Raw genomic sequence first — 11,772 nt, 5'->3', positions numbered from 1 at the left:
ACTTTTACATTATTACTTTTGGGTGTGTATCCACCCACTTAACTGTCAAACTTTCATAAAAGCTGTCTTAATGCAAGAAACGAAACCCTTAAACACATGAAATAATTAACTTTAAATAACTATAAAGGTTTTGTTAACTTTTCACATGAAGCTGGATTAACAGCTAGTAAGATACCTTTGACTAAATTTGTGTACTAGTGTTTAAACCAAGGGTGTCAAACGTACGGCCTGCGGGCCGGATCTGGCCCGCCGAACGATTTAGTCTGGCCCGGTGGCCAAATGCATTATCATTATTCAATGGCTGTGTCTCCTGGGTGCATCGACCGATCTGCACCAGATTTTTTGTGAGTCGTGGGGGAGCGCTGCCCAACGCGTACGTGTGTATTGCATGGTGGACGGGCGAGGAAAATGCGTGACAACTTCTGCGGTGGCTGGTGGCGGGAGGTGTGCGTACCCCCACGGTGGCCCATAGGCCAGAGCGGCGCTTGGCTGCGAGGGCCGCTCATCACCGCTTGCGGTTTTAATTGTTTTAGTTTCAGTTGATTTTTTATGTTAATCACTTATTCTTGTATAGCTTCTGTTCTCCATGTTATTCTGTTGGATCTCTATTTCTGCTTGCTCTTCCTGAATTAGGTTTTTTCCCTCAGATCTGGCCGTACTCATGTTCCCTGTTAGATTCTCTTATCCTCCAGTCCCTGCCAGTCCATTGTCCTTCCTCTCCTAACTGTTCACCTGTGTAATCTGCTCTACCTGCTCTCCCTTCTGTCTCCTCCCCTCCAAGTTCAGCCAGTTTCGTCACATTCATTGTCAGGGCCTTCGTCTTCATTCGTCAGCCTGCTCTGCTCTGGTCTCATTGGTGGCGTCACGTTGCTCCTGGTTCCTGTCATCCCTGTATTTTGTAAGCTGTCTTTATGTCAATAAACGGTTTCCTCATTCATCATGCGGCTTCCCAGCTCTTGGCTGTGTTTCGGTCCTGCTCCTAACTCATCAAACCTGACATATGAAGATTTATTTTATAACCGATCCCTTTGTATATGAAAAACCCACTCGTAGCCATATTAAAGTTTGGAACTAACCCTATTCGTGTAGAAGTAGTAGCAAGGGCGGAGCAGTCAAAGAATCCACTTGTAATTTCTCTGTTAATCCAATCAGCAGGGTGATTGCTATATGAGAGTGACAGATGAGCTCGAAATCATCTTCTCGTGTTAGAACTCATTACATGCAAAGAAAGGTACACTTTGCACTAGCCCTCTGGACAGCAGCAGAAGACTAGTGCAAAGTATTTTGTGAATTCTGAGGTGTTTCACTAAAATGACTTAGACTTAGACAACTTTATTGTCATTTTGTATGTACAGAGTGCATACAGAACGAAATTTTGTTGCTTACAGCTTACGACAGTGTAATGCGATTGCAGGTGGAATAAGGCAGCAGTGATCTGCAGTGATACAATGTTATTGTTCCATAATGACAATAAAAACTCTTGATTCGTGATCTTACACAAATTAGGAAAGTCAGTCACAATCTGAATCTGGTTCTGAAGGTAGAAGACTTCACAATTTATGAAAAAGAAGTGTCAGCAACACTATATCTGTTTATTCTTGGTATACAGTAGATGTATTTGCTTGTAAAAAGCCTTAAAAGCCAATAAAACAATTGTAATTGTTCTTCAGTATTAAAACTAAAACTGTGTTAAACTCCTGAGGCCAAATAAAATATAATTTGTAGATGTAGTCTAACTTTCACCCAGGACTGCTTTGCTCCACAGCGAGCGAGCAGCCATCGACAACAGGTTGTTTAACTGTTTTCTGTAATACCTTATTATCACCTCTAGGGGCGCAGTAGTTAAGCAAGACGAAAAGAAACAAAGTGGAGTTAGTGACGTCACATCCTGTCATCGCGACGAGAGAAGCCAACATGGCGACGCTAGCAGAGAAATCAACGAAGGAGCGTCTGCTGGCTGTGTTGGATGACTTAGAGGTTTTATCCCGGTAAAGTTGAAATCCTTGTTGTTAATTTGTTTTGTTTGCGTTTTTTTTAATTCACTTAAACGCGGAATAAACCGCTTAGGTGTGTCGGCTCGGCAGGTCAGAACCAGCTATGCCGGGCTTTCTGTTGCAGAAGCGAATAAAAATAACAATCTAGTCATTTCTGTTCGTTTAAACATTTAAGTCTGCTTTATAATAACGTGTCCGTCGCTTCTTAAATGGGACGGATAAACCGCAGCAGCCGTATGCCGAGGTCTGTTCTCTAGGTTGACAACATTAACCTGTTTTCCAATGTTTTTTTTGTTTCTTTATTTTGTTATTTCAGGGAGCTGATAGAGATGTTGGCTCTGTCCAGAAGTCAGAAGCTCCCCCAGCCTGGAGAAGACACACAGGTAACAAATATAGTAGGAGTCAATGTTACAGAACTGTAAGAGCAGCATGTTTTATTTTTAGTTTGTTCACGAGTTTAAAATGTACCCGTTTTAACAATAAAATGCTTCAAGTAAAAATAAAGCAGTGATCTTATTGAATTGCCCTAAAGTTACAGAGCAGTGTGAGCAAACTTTAAATGCAGTTTCCTGTGTTATTATGGGACAGAGGCAGTCCTACATGTCCGGCTTTAGCTCACTAACCTTTCAGCCATTCGACTTAAAACACCAGAAGCTTTCAACTTATGTGGGAGAAGGATTGTGTTGTTAGCTTTTAGGAGTTACATTGCTGAATAATTTTCAGTTGTTGTAACTAGGTATGTAATGGTATAGACATAGAGCGTCGTTGTTGTGTTGAATTGTGTAATTGTCCATTTATCGTCATAAAGGTGAACTGCTCAATTTATCATGATATTGATTTTAGGCCAAATCGCCCGGCCCTAATGAATGGTGCTGCCTTGCATAGAATGGGGGCAGGGTGTAATACGTGCTGGATTTTTGAATCAGTTGCTGTCAGGGATAACCTGTCCTGTTGGCTTCAGTCAGATCAATCATGTCAGATTTGCACGCCGATCACAAACCGGTGGCAGCTTCCGTTCTGGTTCTCTCGTCTGTCCTCGATTCCGCTCACCCAAGGGCCGCCGTCCTGCAACTTTTATTTGTTATTCGGGCTGTTTTCGAATCATTACGCTCCGGAACGGTACAAATGCAAGCAGATTGTTCCGTTGTCACCAAAAAATGATGTTGTGTCAACATGGCCTTATTATTCACAAATTCGAGAAGCCCAAATATAGCTACATTCAAAGCCTCAGTGCGTAAGATTTTCCCACTGGGGAATGAATTACAACAACCTCGCGTTAAGTGCGTAATAACTACTACAGAAGCGCTTAATATTATAAATGTGACAAAATGTCCCCCATATATTAGCTACTGCTAATAGTCATTGTGTGAAATGTTTTTTGGCATCGTTGCCAAGTCTGCTTGTGTTTTTCTTTTCTAAAGTCACTTGTCAATTCCATGAGTCCAGTTTTTTTTTTTAGCTCGTCTCTGAATGTGCAGCTGCTTATTTAGGTTCTAAAATAAGCATCTATAAACACGAGTAAAGAGACCTGCCCGCGCTGCTGCTCTACAGACACAGTGAAATATCACATCTGGCCCCTCTGCTTACAAACATTCTCCCTGAGAGGGAGACAAGATGAACAAACTAGCAGTCACTGCCGAGAGGACAGAGTAGCTGCTGGACCATACTGCCGTGTTTCTAACGTAAAGCCAAAATAAACTTCACTGTTATATTGAATTAACTAACCTGTCCAGCAGAAAGCCTCCAAACCTCCGTTTAAACGTCCATTTAAATCCCCGCTCCATCATGAATTATCTCCACCCGGTAATAATAGCTGTGCCGGTATAGACTCTCATTTTCTCTTGGTTATTACTTTTCTTGGTTACTTTCTCTTCCCTCTCGCTGGGCAAAGAGTATTGATGGTCCTCCATTTCAGCAGAAACAGCAAATAGAATGATCTACGGTCGTCTTTGCTTGTTTATACTCCTCCACCAGCATATAGAAGACAAATGGGGAAAATGCATATGGCTGACAAGTTTGTCCCCTTTCTGCTGCAGAAATCATAAATGGCAACATGGCGCCTCCCAATGAGTGCACCGACACCTATGTATTTATAAACCGCTAATTTCAAGTTATGAGATGAGATTATGTGATGTTATTAGACTTTGCCAGAAAATGTATTTATAAAAGCAGTACTTGATTTTTGCTAATTAAAAGCCCAATTAGTTACACACTGTCCCTTTAATGCTTGGTGCTCCTTGGTGGTTTAAATGTTGTTGTTTTAGTCATTTAAAAATAATAATAATAAAAAAAATATATATTTTTTGCATATTTTAAAAGAAGAATAAAATTTTTGTGTACAGTGAGTACTGCTTGGTGATTTTGGCCGTTGAGGGAAAAGGATGAGACGGCACTGTTTTAAACTGTCCTGTTATTAGCAGCTAGCGTAGTTAGCGTCACTAGCTGTGACTGTCGATCTCTGTGTGGTCCCTCACCTTCACTATGAGACTTCCAGAAGACTATCGACATGTCCTACTGCAACACGTTCAACGACAGATGGAACTGGACTCTTAAAAGGGACAAAACAGATCAATTTAGCTTCCTGTTTATTTGCTGGTGGTTTACCCCCTGTGTCAGCCTGAAGTAAAAACCAGAAAGCCTCCGACGGAAACTCTTAACTTTTACAAAAGGTGCAACTGTGCATTATGGGGAAAAAAGAACCAATAGATGTTTAGTTTCCGAGAAGCAGGTTTCATGTACTTTTCGTGTGGTAAACACAGGAGAGGTTGTGATAAAAGGCCAAAATGAAGAGAAGAAGAAAAGTCTGGAGAAGGCTGTTATTTTGGTTCTGATCAGGAAGTGAGAAATATCAACCGTTCTTTCCCCTCGTGTCCCTTGATTGCTGCTGCTTTTTTGTTCCACTTTTAACATTTTTATAGATCAGCTCGGGTTAATCTGTTTTTAGACAAGTTGGTCAGTTTGACCCACTTTAACATTTTGCTAAAGGTCTCGTTAAAGCTACCGCACGCTGTCGGCGGTTAAACTCTACCTCTTTTCCCCAGAAGCGAGCTCCACTTGGTGAATAAAAAGGTTGCTTCACTTATACATTAACATTTATAATCTAAACAAGCCAGAGAAATGGTACATGTTTATCAGCGCTGAGGCTCTTGATGGGTTTAGTGGGGGAAAAAGGAATGATCATTAGCATTTTGCTGCACATTTCCTCACATGTCATCAGTGGAAAATGTGTCAGCATTTGGATGTTATCCGATAGATTGTGTTGTAGCATGTTGTCCAAGACTAAGTGAGCATGCTGCCTCTGTAAAATCTGACCGTTGCACTTATCCATCCCTTTTCCCATATCTATGCATGTCAGGATGTGACATACATAGATATGGGACATGGCCTCATCTACTATCTAACCGTCTTCATACATCAGCTCCGATGTAGAATCACGTCGTGTCTGTTGTCCCGCTCTGGGTTGGCACATTTCCTCCGTAAATATTTCTGACGGGTAATGTTCTGTCCTCAGATCTTGGAGCTGCTCGTGCAGAGGGACAAGGAGTTCCAGGAGCTGATGGAGGTGGCCCAGCAGCAGGGCAAGGTTCACCAGGAGATGCAGCTCCTGGAGAAGGAGGTGGAGAAGAGGGACAGCGACATCCAGCAGCTGCAGAAACAGCTGAAGGAAGCCGAACACATCCTGGTGGGGAGCAGTTCTTTGGTCCTGACTTTCTTGATGATACTAATAGTAAAGCGGTCCTGACGGTGGGCCCGTTGATGCTGATCCCTGGTGTATAAAAACTCTGGGACCATTGCAGAACAGTCATTCCACACATGCACACTGCACAGCTTGATGCTAATGACCAACAGGATCTGTAATGATGATAATGCAGCGTGATTTCCTAAATGTACATAAGCCACACAGGCTATTTTACACATAAATAAGTACTGGGTCTCATTTTTCTGTGATACTTGACTAGATCTGAAGATATGTTTCAGCTTTCAATGTCTGCTGAAGGAGTAATGCTGAAACGTTGGGCTGGACGATATAGAAAAAAAGCTTATCGATTAAAAAAAAATGCATATTGATCGATATTGATAATTATTGAAAATATTTAAAACCATATTTTATGTGCAGCTCTGCCTGGACATTTTATGATATTGCTAAATTATTTAATTTTAATAAAGAACACAAACACAGAATTCCAATTAAATCTATTTATAACCAACTTTTTTAACCATAACAGCATTTTTTTAAAGAAAAATAACTTAAGAGACCTGAGTTATGTTATTAAATACTGACAAAGAATAAACTAAAGTGACCAGTAAAATGACCAAAATAAATATACCGATACCATTTTATCACAAAGAAGGGAGCCTAGTTTAGCTGCTATACCTGCTTTGTTTTGGAAGAACTTCCAGAAGATTCCTAAGAAGATGACCCGCAGCAGCGCGGGGCTAAAAAGGCTCGCGCTGCTGCGGGTGTCAGCGGCTTACGTGATGAAACAAGTTGGTTGCGTTACCAGACTTTGTTTTTACCGGTTCCTTGCAAGTTTAACAAATCACTGTGGTTTATTTCTGTCAGGCTGGCGAACTAGTAAAACCTCGTTTTGGAACAATTTCCTCCGCCGCTCCTTGCTGCGACATTTTCACGTGCTCTGTGTTGTGGTTTGAGAGGGCGGCGCTTTGTGACGGCGTGCCTGGGTCCGCTATTACGATTGGTTGAGAGGAAGTAATGACTGTAGCATCAACTAATATGATAGGCTGAAAGGAAGGATAGAAAACTGTCTATCGAAGTTTTATCAACCCTGTTTTTTCCTATCGCACCACACATCGATCGATATATATTGTTATTGAATTATCGTCCAGCCCTACTGAAACGTTGTAATTCTCTGATGGTGTTCCTCACTCCTCTGATGTGAACTGGTTTTCCTCTGTGTGTCCAGGCCACAGCTGTTTACCAGGCTAAAGAGAAACTGAAATCCATTGAGAAGGCCAGAAAAGGTAAACGAACAGCTCGGTGAACATCAGGCACGTTGATCTCTGTGTTTTTTTCCTGCCTGCTCCTGCATGGACTCTACATGCCTCTTTGTTCTCTGCAGGAAGTATATCTTCAGAAGAAATAATCAAGTACGCTCACAGAATCAGCGCCAGTAATGCTGTGTGTGCTCCGCTCAACTGGGTGCCAGGTGAGAGCCAGAGTCACTTGAAGGGGCCCGCTAAGGGCCCGTGGATGTCTGGTTATGCGTCTGAGGTTGTTTACCAGAGTGTCGCCCCCCCCCAGGTGATCCGCGCAGACCTTATCCCACCGACCTGGAGATGCGCAGCGGGATGCTGGGACATATGGCTAACCTGCCGTCCAACGGCATGAACGGACATCTGCCAGGCGACGCTCTGGCTGCAGGAAGGCTACCAGGTCAGTTTGAGACGGAGGAACCAAACGTTTTCCTTAAACAGGAAGAAGTTAAGATGAGTTTTCCCGTTGGAATAAAACAGACACATGCACTGCAAAAAGGGAACTAAAAGTAAGTCAGATTTTATTGAAATTAGTGTATTTGTCCTTGATTTGAGCAGCTAAATAAGATTATTAGTATTTTGACCCCTAAAATAAGATGCTGTATTTTTCAGACTATAAGGTGCACTTAAAATCTTTAAATCTTCTCAAAAATGTAGGGTGCACGTTATATACTATTACAGTTGTGCTTACTGAGCGATTTTATGTGGCACAATCCGCTCAAATATCTGTTAAAATGTGTAAGTACGACTTTGGTAAGCAATGAAGCCGCTCCGCTCCATGGATATTCAGAGCATTACGGTACACTGTGTCACTACCTGATCAGACCCCTGAGCTGTCTACACGACTGCCTGACTGTAATGTCGAAACTAGATATTGTTAAGCGCAGAATCTCTGCCTGGGGTTGGTTTGTTTTGTGTAAACTGCGATGCCGATGGGGCGGGGAAGGTGCGTTCAGCAAAGCTCTTCTATGTCAGGACAGCAACAGGACCGGGTCAATACCTTTTTGTTGCGCTAAACTTCATCACTCCATCCTGTTACACTGAAATCGGGGACATTTCTGGGGACTGTGCTTGAGAATCAGGGACGTCTGGTGACACTACCGGAGGCGCAGAGTGATATCACACATTTGGGAAGAATATGTGCCTCATAAGCCGGTGTGTCTTACGGTCCAAAATAATACGGTAATTAGACATACTCCACTTGAAATAAGATGATGGAGATGAGTTGTTCCTTTTTCAAGTGCAACATTTTCATTACATTGGCAGATCATTTAAACTTGCCTGCTCAAATCAAGGACAAATACACGCATTTCAGGAAAATATTACTTCGTCTTGTTTCCTTTTTGCAGTGTGTTAACAGGTTTACCAAGCAGCCTAGAAAAAAATCCTACTCAGTTCCAGAGCCGGATAAATCTGGGAAAACAAAAAATTTCAGATGAGTATTTCTGACATGTTTTGGCCGAATTCTTAATATAACCTTTAATTTATCAGAATTCTTTTGCCTATTGTGGGTAAATAAGAAAGTTGGGTTTTTTTTTTTTTTTTTTTTTTTTTTTTTTTAGCATTTTCTGCAGCGGAGGTTAAATGTCATTGGAGGGAAAAACAGTGCAGACACTATATATATATATATATATATATATATATATATATATATATACTTCAGAAAATAAAAAGAAGTTCTGTTCCTTCCCCTCAGATGTGTTGACGCCTCACTACCCCTGGCAGCCCTCAGACGTCTCCGTAGGGATGCTCCCTCCTCACCATGGCAACGACTTCGGCCTGGAGCCCCCGGGTCACAACAAGGAGAACGAGGACGACGTGGAGGCCATGTCCACAGACTCGTCCAGCAGCAGCAGCGACTCGGACTGAAAGTCCGGCTGTGTGTGTGTGTGTGTGTGTGTGTGTGTGTGTGTGAATCGTTTGTTTGGTTAAGTTATGAAGTATCACTCGGTTTCATTGACCTGCTGTGAAACATTCACAAACCAAAAGTTGCAGCTCTGTTAAAACCTCTACCACGGCTTTAGGTTTACTTGCACAAACTCTGCCTGCGCGTCAGAAGCTACACAGACTGCTTCTTACTGCATGTGTCCAGGCTTTGAACGTCTGAACGGGACGCACAGGATTTCAAATGGCTGATCATCTGTGGACGGTTAACAGACTTGCTCTGCCGTCAGGAATTTACATCGTTGTTACAGTCACTCTACTAAGAACGCTTTTTGTTTTTGAAGATGATTAGTGGGTCAAATGGGAAATGTGTCGATGCTTTTTGTTTCTTTTAATCAGAAGAGGTTGCTGCTCTTGATTGAGTTTTAGTCCAGACACATCGACTGCATCTAATTCACATAACTCAACAGCTAAACAGATTTTTCATTATATTGAAATGAATGGATCAAAGTAAGCGGGCAAGCAGATAGGAGGCACTTCTTGGTACATTCAGACACCGCCATCTGGTGTTCAGTTGGGAGGAACCATCTCAAACTTCTAAAATAGTTTAACCTTAAGGTGCACAAAGAATTAAACTGATTCCACCAAAGAGAACTATAAAATAAGTAACCTTTAGAGCCACTTTAGGAGGACAGTAGTGCAGGAGTTTCCTGTTGAGTTTTATTATTCTCTCTAACAGCCGGGGGTTGGTTCTGGCTCCCTCTTTCTCCCTCTTTTCCTCAGCCTATCGTTTGCAGACTTCCTGTTTTTGTTCCTCTCGCTTCTGGTCCTGCCACAGCATTTCCAAGCAGCAAAGCTTTTTGCTTTGACTAGGCCATTTCAACACTGATTCTTTCCTCCTTCAGCTGTTCTAATGTGTGTTTTAAGCCGTGTGTGAGATCATTGTCTTATTGACGACCCACTTTGGGCCAAACGTCATCTCTGTGAACTCATGGCTTCACAGTTGACTCAAGAGTTCCTTGGTATACAGAAAGGGTTCTTTGTCCACTCAATGATTGCCACGTACCCGGGTTCTGTGACGGCAAAACAAGCCCAAAGCATCACTCCTGGACTAAATGAGTAAAACTGCTGCCATTTGTTTGTTTACATCACATTTAAAGCTTAAGCTGGCCTTCAGGCCTAAAGGGTCAAGCAGCGTTCATTTCACTTTATTGATGATTACAAACGCGCCTCGAGTCAGCACACGTCCACGTTGACATGTTGGGTGGCTTCCTTGTTTCTTATTGTCTCATAGCAAATGGCATAAACGCTGATTCAGGGTCATTTAATAAACAGAGATGAGCCATTTCTTTGTTGTAGGAATCTTGTTTCAGCGTCGGCCGTCCCTGGTTCATCTGGCTGTTAAGTAGATGCAGTTTGCCGAGTTGTTTTCTTCTCCGCTGTCGGACATTCTTCCTTCATCCTCACTGACCTGTAGAGCCAGAGTAGGCCTGTGATCCAGGGTGTTACAGTCGAGCTTCAGGGTTCCTCATTGTGCTGGTTAATTTGAGCAGTTGGTCCCCCCAGTGTTGACAGATTACCAAAAATAAGACGTGCTTCTTTTTTTTTTTTGACATCAGCTGTAATGTTGTGTCTGCAGACTACACCGATCCTGCAGGAGAAGCCAGTCCCAGCCTGTTTCATGGTCGGCCTACTGTGATTCACTGAGTTTTTGTGTTGCGTCACTCTGGTTGTTGTCGTCTCATAACTTGTCGTGTGTGTGTGAGGTACAGTATAGGCAAACTATATGTAAATAAGCTTGTATATACTTGTAAATAAATCATTTTTGAATAGACTTTTTTTTTTGTACCTGGTTATTTTAATTTGTTGTAAGAAGCTCATGATTCCTGTAAATAAAGTAATGGACGGGTTGTTTTCCCTTGTAGATGTGTGTTAAGAACTCCTCTGCATTATTTATAGAATAAGAGTTTGTGTGCTGGAGTGTAATTAGTCAGAATCCCCCACAACTTTCAAGATGTTGAAAGGTTCAAACATTTCAGAAACATCGGAGAAAAGAATCGTGGAGAAGCACAAACTCTGTGCCGTAACTATCTCTGCATGGGTCACAACAAAAGGAGAAAATTCAGTAAATTATTGCATTTAGGTTGACAATGTTTCTTACTGGGTCTGTAGTTTATATTTAGATATTCTATTTCGTATGTTAAAGCTTGACACTTTGGTCAGATGAAACTAATGTGGTAAATTAAAGGTTGCCATGAGTTGAGCCAAATATAGTGAAATATGAAGTTTCTTTGAATCCAGAATAAAAGAAAACATAATTCTCAACCTTTTAAAGTCCTTTGCTTCACACGCAGCAGTGGAAACAATGTACGTTTAAACTCTCTGTGCAGACGTCAAATTATGAACCTTTAATTTTTTTTCGTGTAGGTCTTAATTTCAGGATATTAAGCAAATATGAAAGCACCTCAATGAAGAACATGGTGGACTACCCTCTTTTATCAGAAGCTTTTTTTTAAACTCTGCTCTGGAATCCCACAGTAGGCCATTAGCATCATTAAACTATACTGCATGTTCTTGGTTTTGAGAATCCCAGTTTGTTGTTTGTATCTAGAAGCAGCGATGTTAAACCAGATGTCCTTGGAAACATGCGGGAGCCCAGAGGAAGCGCGGCACATCTGACTCTTGAGTGAACGTCATCTTTCTGAGGAACCTTGGGACGGACCAGTCTCACCATAACCCTCAGACATCTGGTTCCATTTGTTTCTGCTGAATTTCTTTTTAACGCTACACTCTTACAGATCAGTGTCAAACTATTATACAATGCACTGCAGGTCATCCCTATCACACAGCTCGGTCTTTTCACAGGGCGGAGCGAGAAATCTTGAAAAATAAAGCTCAA

The 11,772-nt window shown here is 41.9% G+C and overlaps 1 protein-coding gene across 1 annotated transcript; it reads left to right on the top strand.

Moving 5' to 3' along the window:
* The first annotated feature begins 1,853 nt into the window (after positions 1–1,853).
* Positions 1,854–9,000, top strand: med4 (mediator complex subunit 4). The gene is made up of 7 exons (XM_012882781.3): positions 1,854–1,988; positions 2,311–2,377; positions 5,506–5,676; positions 6,920–6,977; positions 7,076–7,162; positions 7,258–7,389; positions 8,686–9,000. Exons 1-7 carry the CDS (start codon positions 1,915–1,917, stop codon positions 8,856–8,858), a joined length of 762 nt encoding a protein of 253 aa, XP_012738235.1. The 5' UTR covers positions 1,854–1,914; the 3' UTR covers positions 8,859–9,000.
* Positions 9,001–11,772: the final 2,772 nt, after the last annotated feature.

This window comes from Fundulus heteroclitus, chromosome 7, assembly GCF_011125445.2.
Source record: "Fundulus heteroclitus isolate FHET01 chromosome 7, MU-UCD_Fhet_4.1, whole genome shotgun sequence".
Lineage (NCBI taxonomy): Eukaryota > Metazoa > Chordata > Actinopteri > Cyprinodontiformes > Fundulidae > Fundulus > Fundulus heteroclitus.
Note: the sequence above shows the minus strand (reverse complement) of the source record. Positions and strands in the feature narration are given on the sequence as shown.

Coding starts and splice junctions, on each gene's coding strand:
- med4 (XM_012882781.3), top strand. CDS start 1,915: ATGGCGACGCTAGCAGAGAAATCAACGAAGGAGCGTCTGCTGGCTGTG. Junction 5,677..6,919: donor AGGAAGCCGAACACATCCTG/GTGGGGAGCAGT, acceptor CTGTGTGTCCAG/GCCACAGCTGTTTACCAGGC. Junction 6,978..7,075: donor CATTGAGAAGGCCAGAAAAG/GTAAACGAACAG, acceptor TGTTCTCTGCAG/GAAGTATATCTTCAGAAGAA.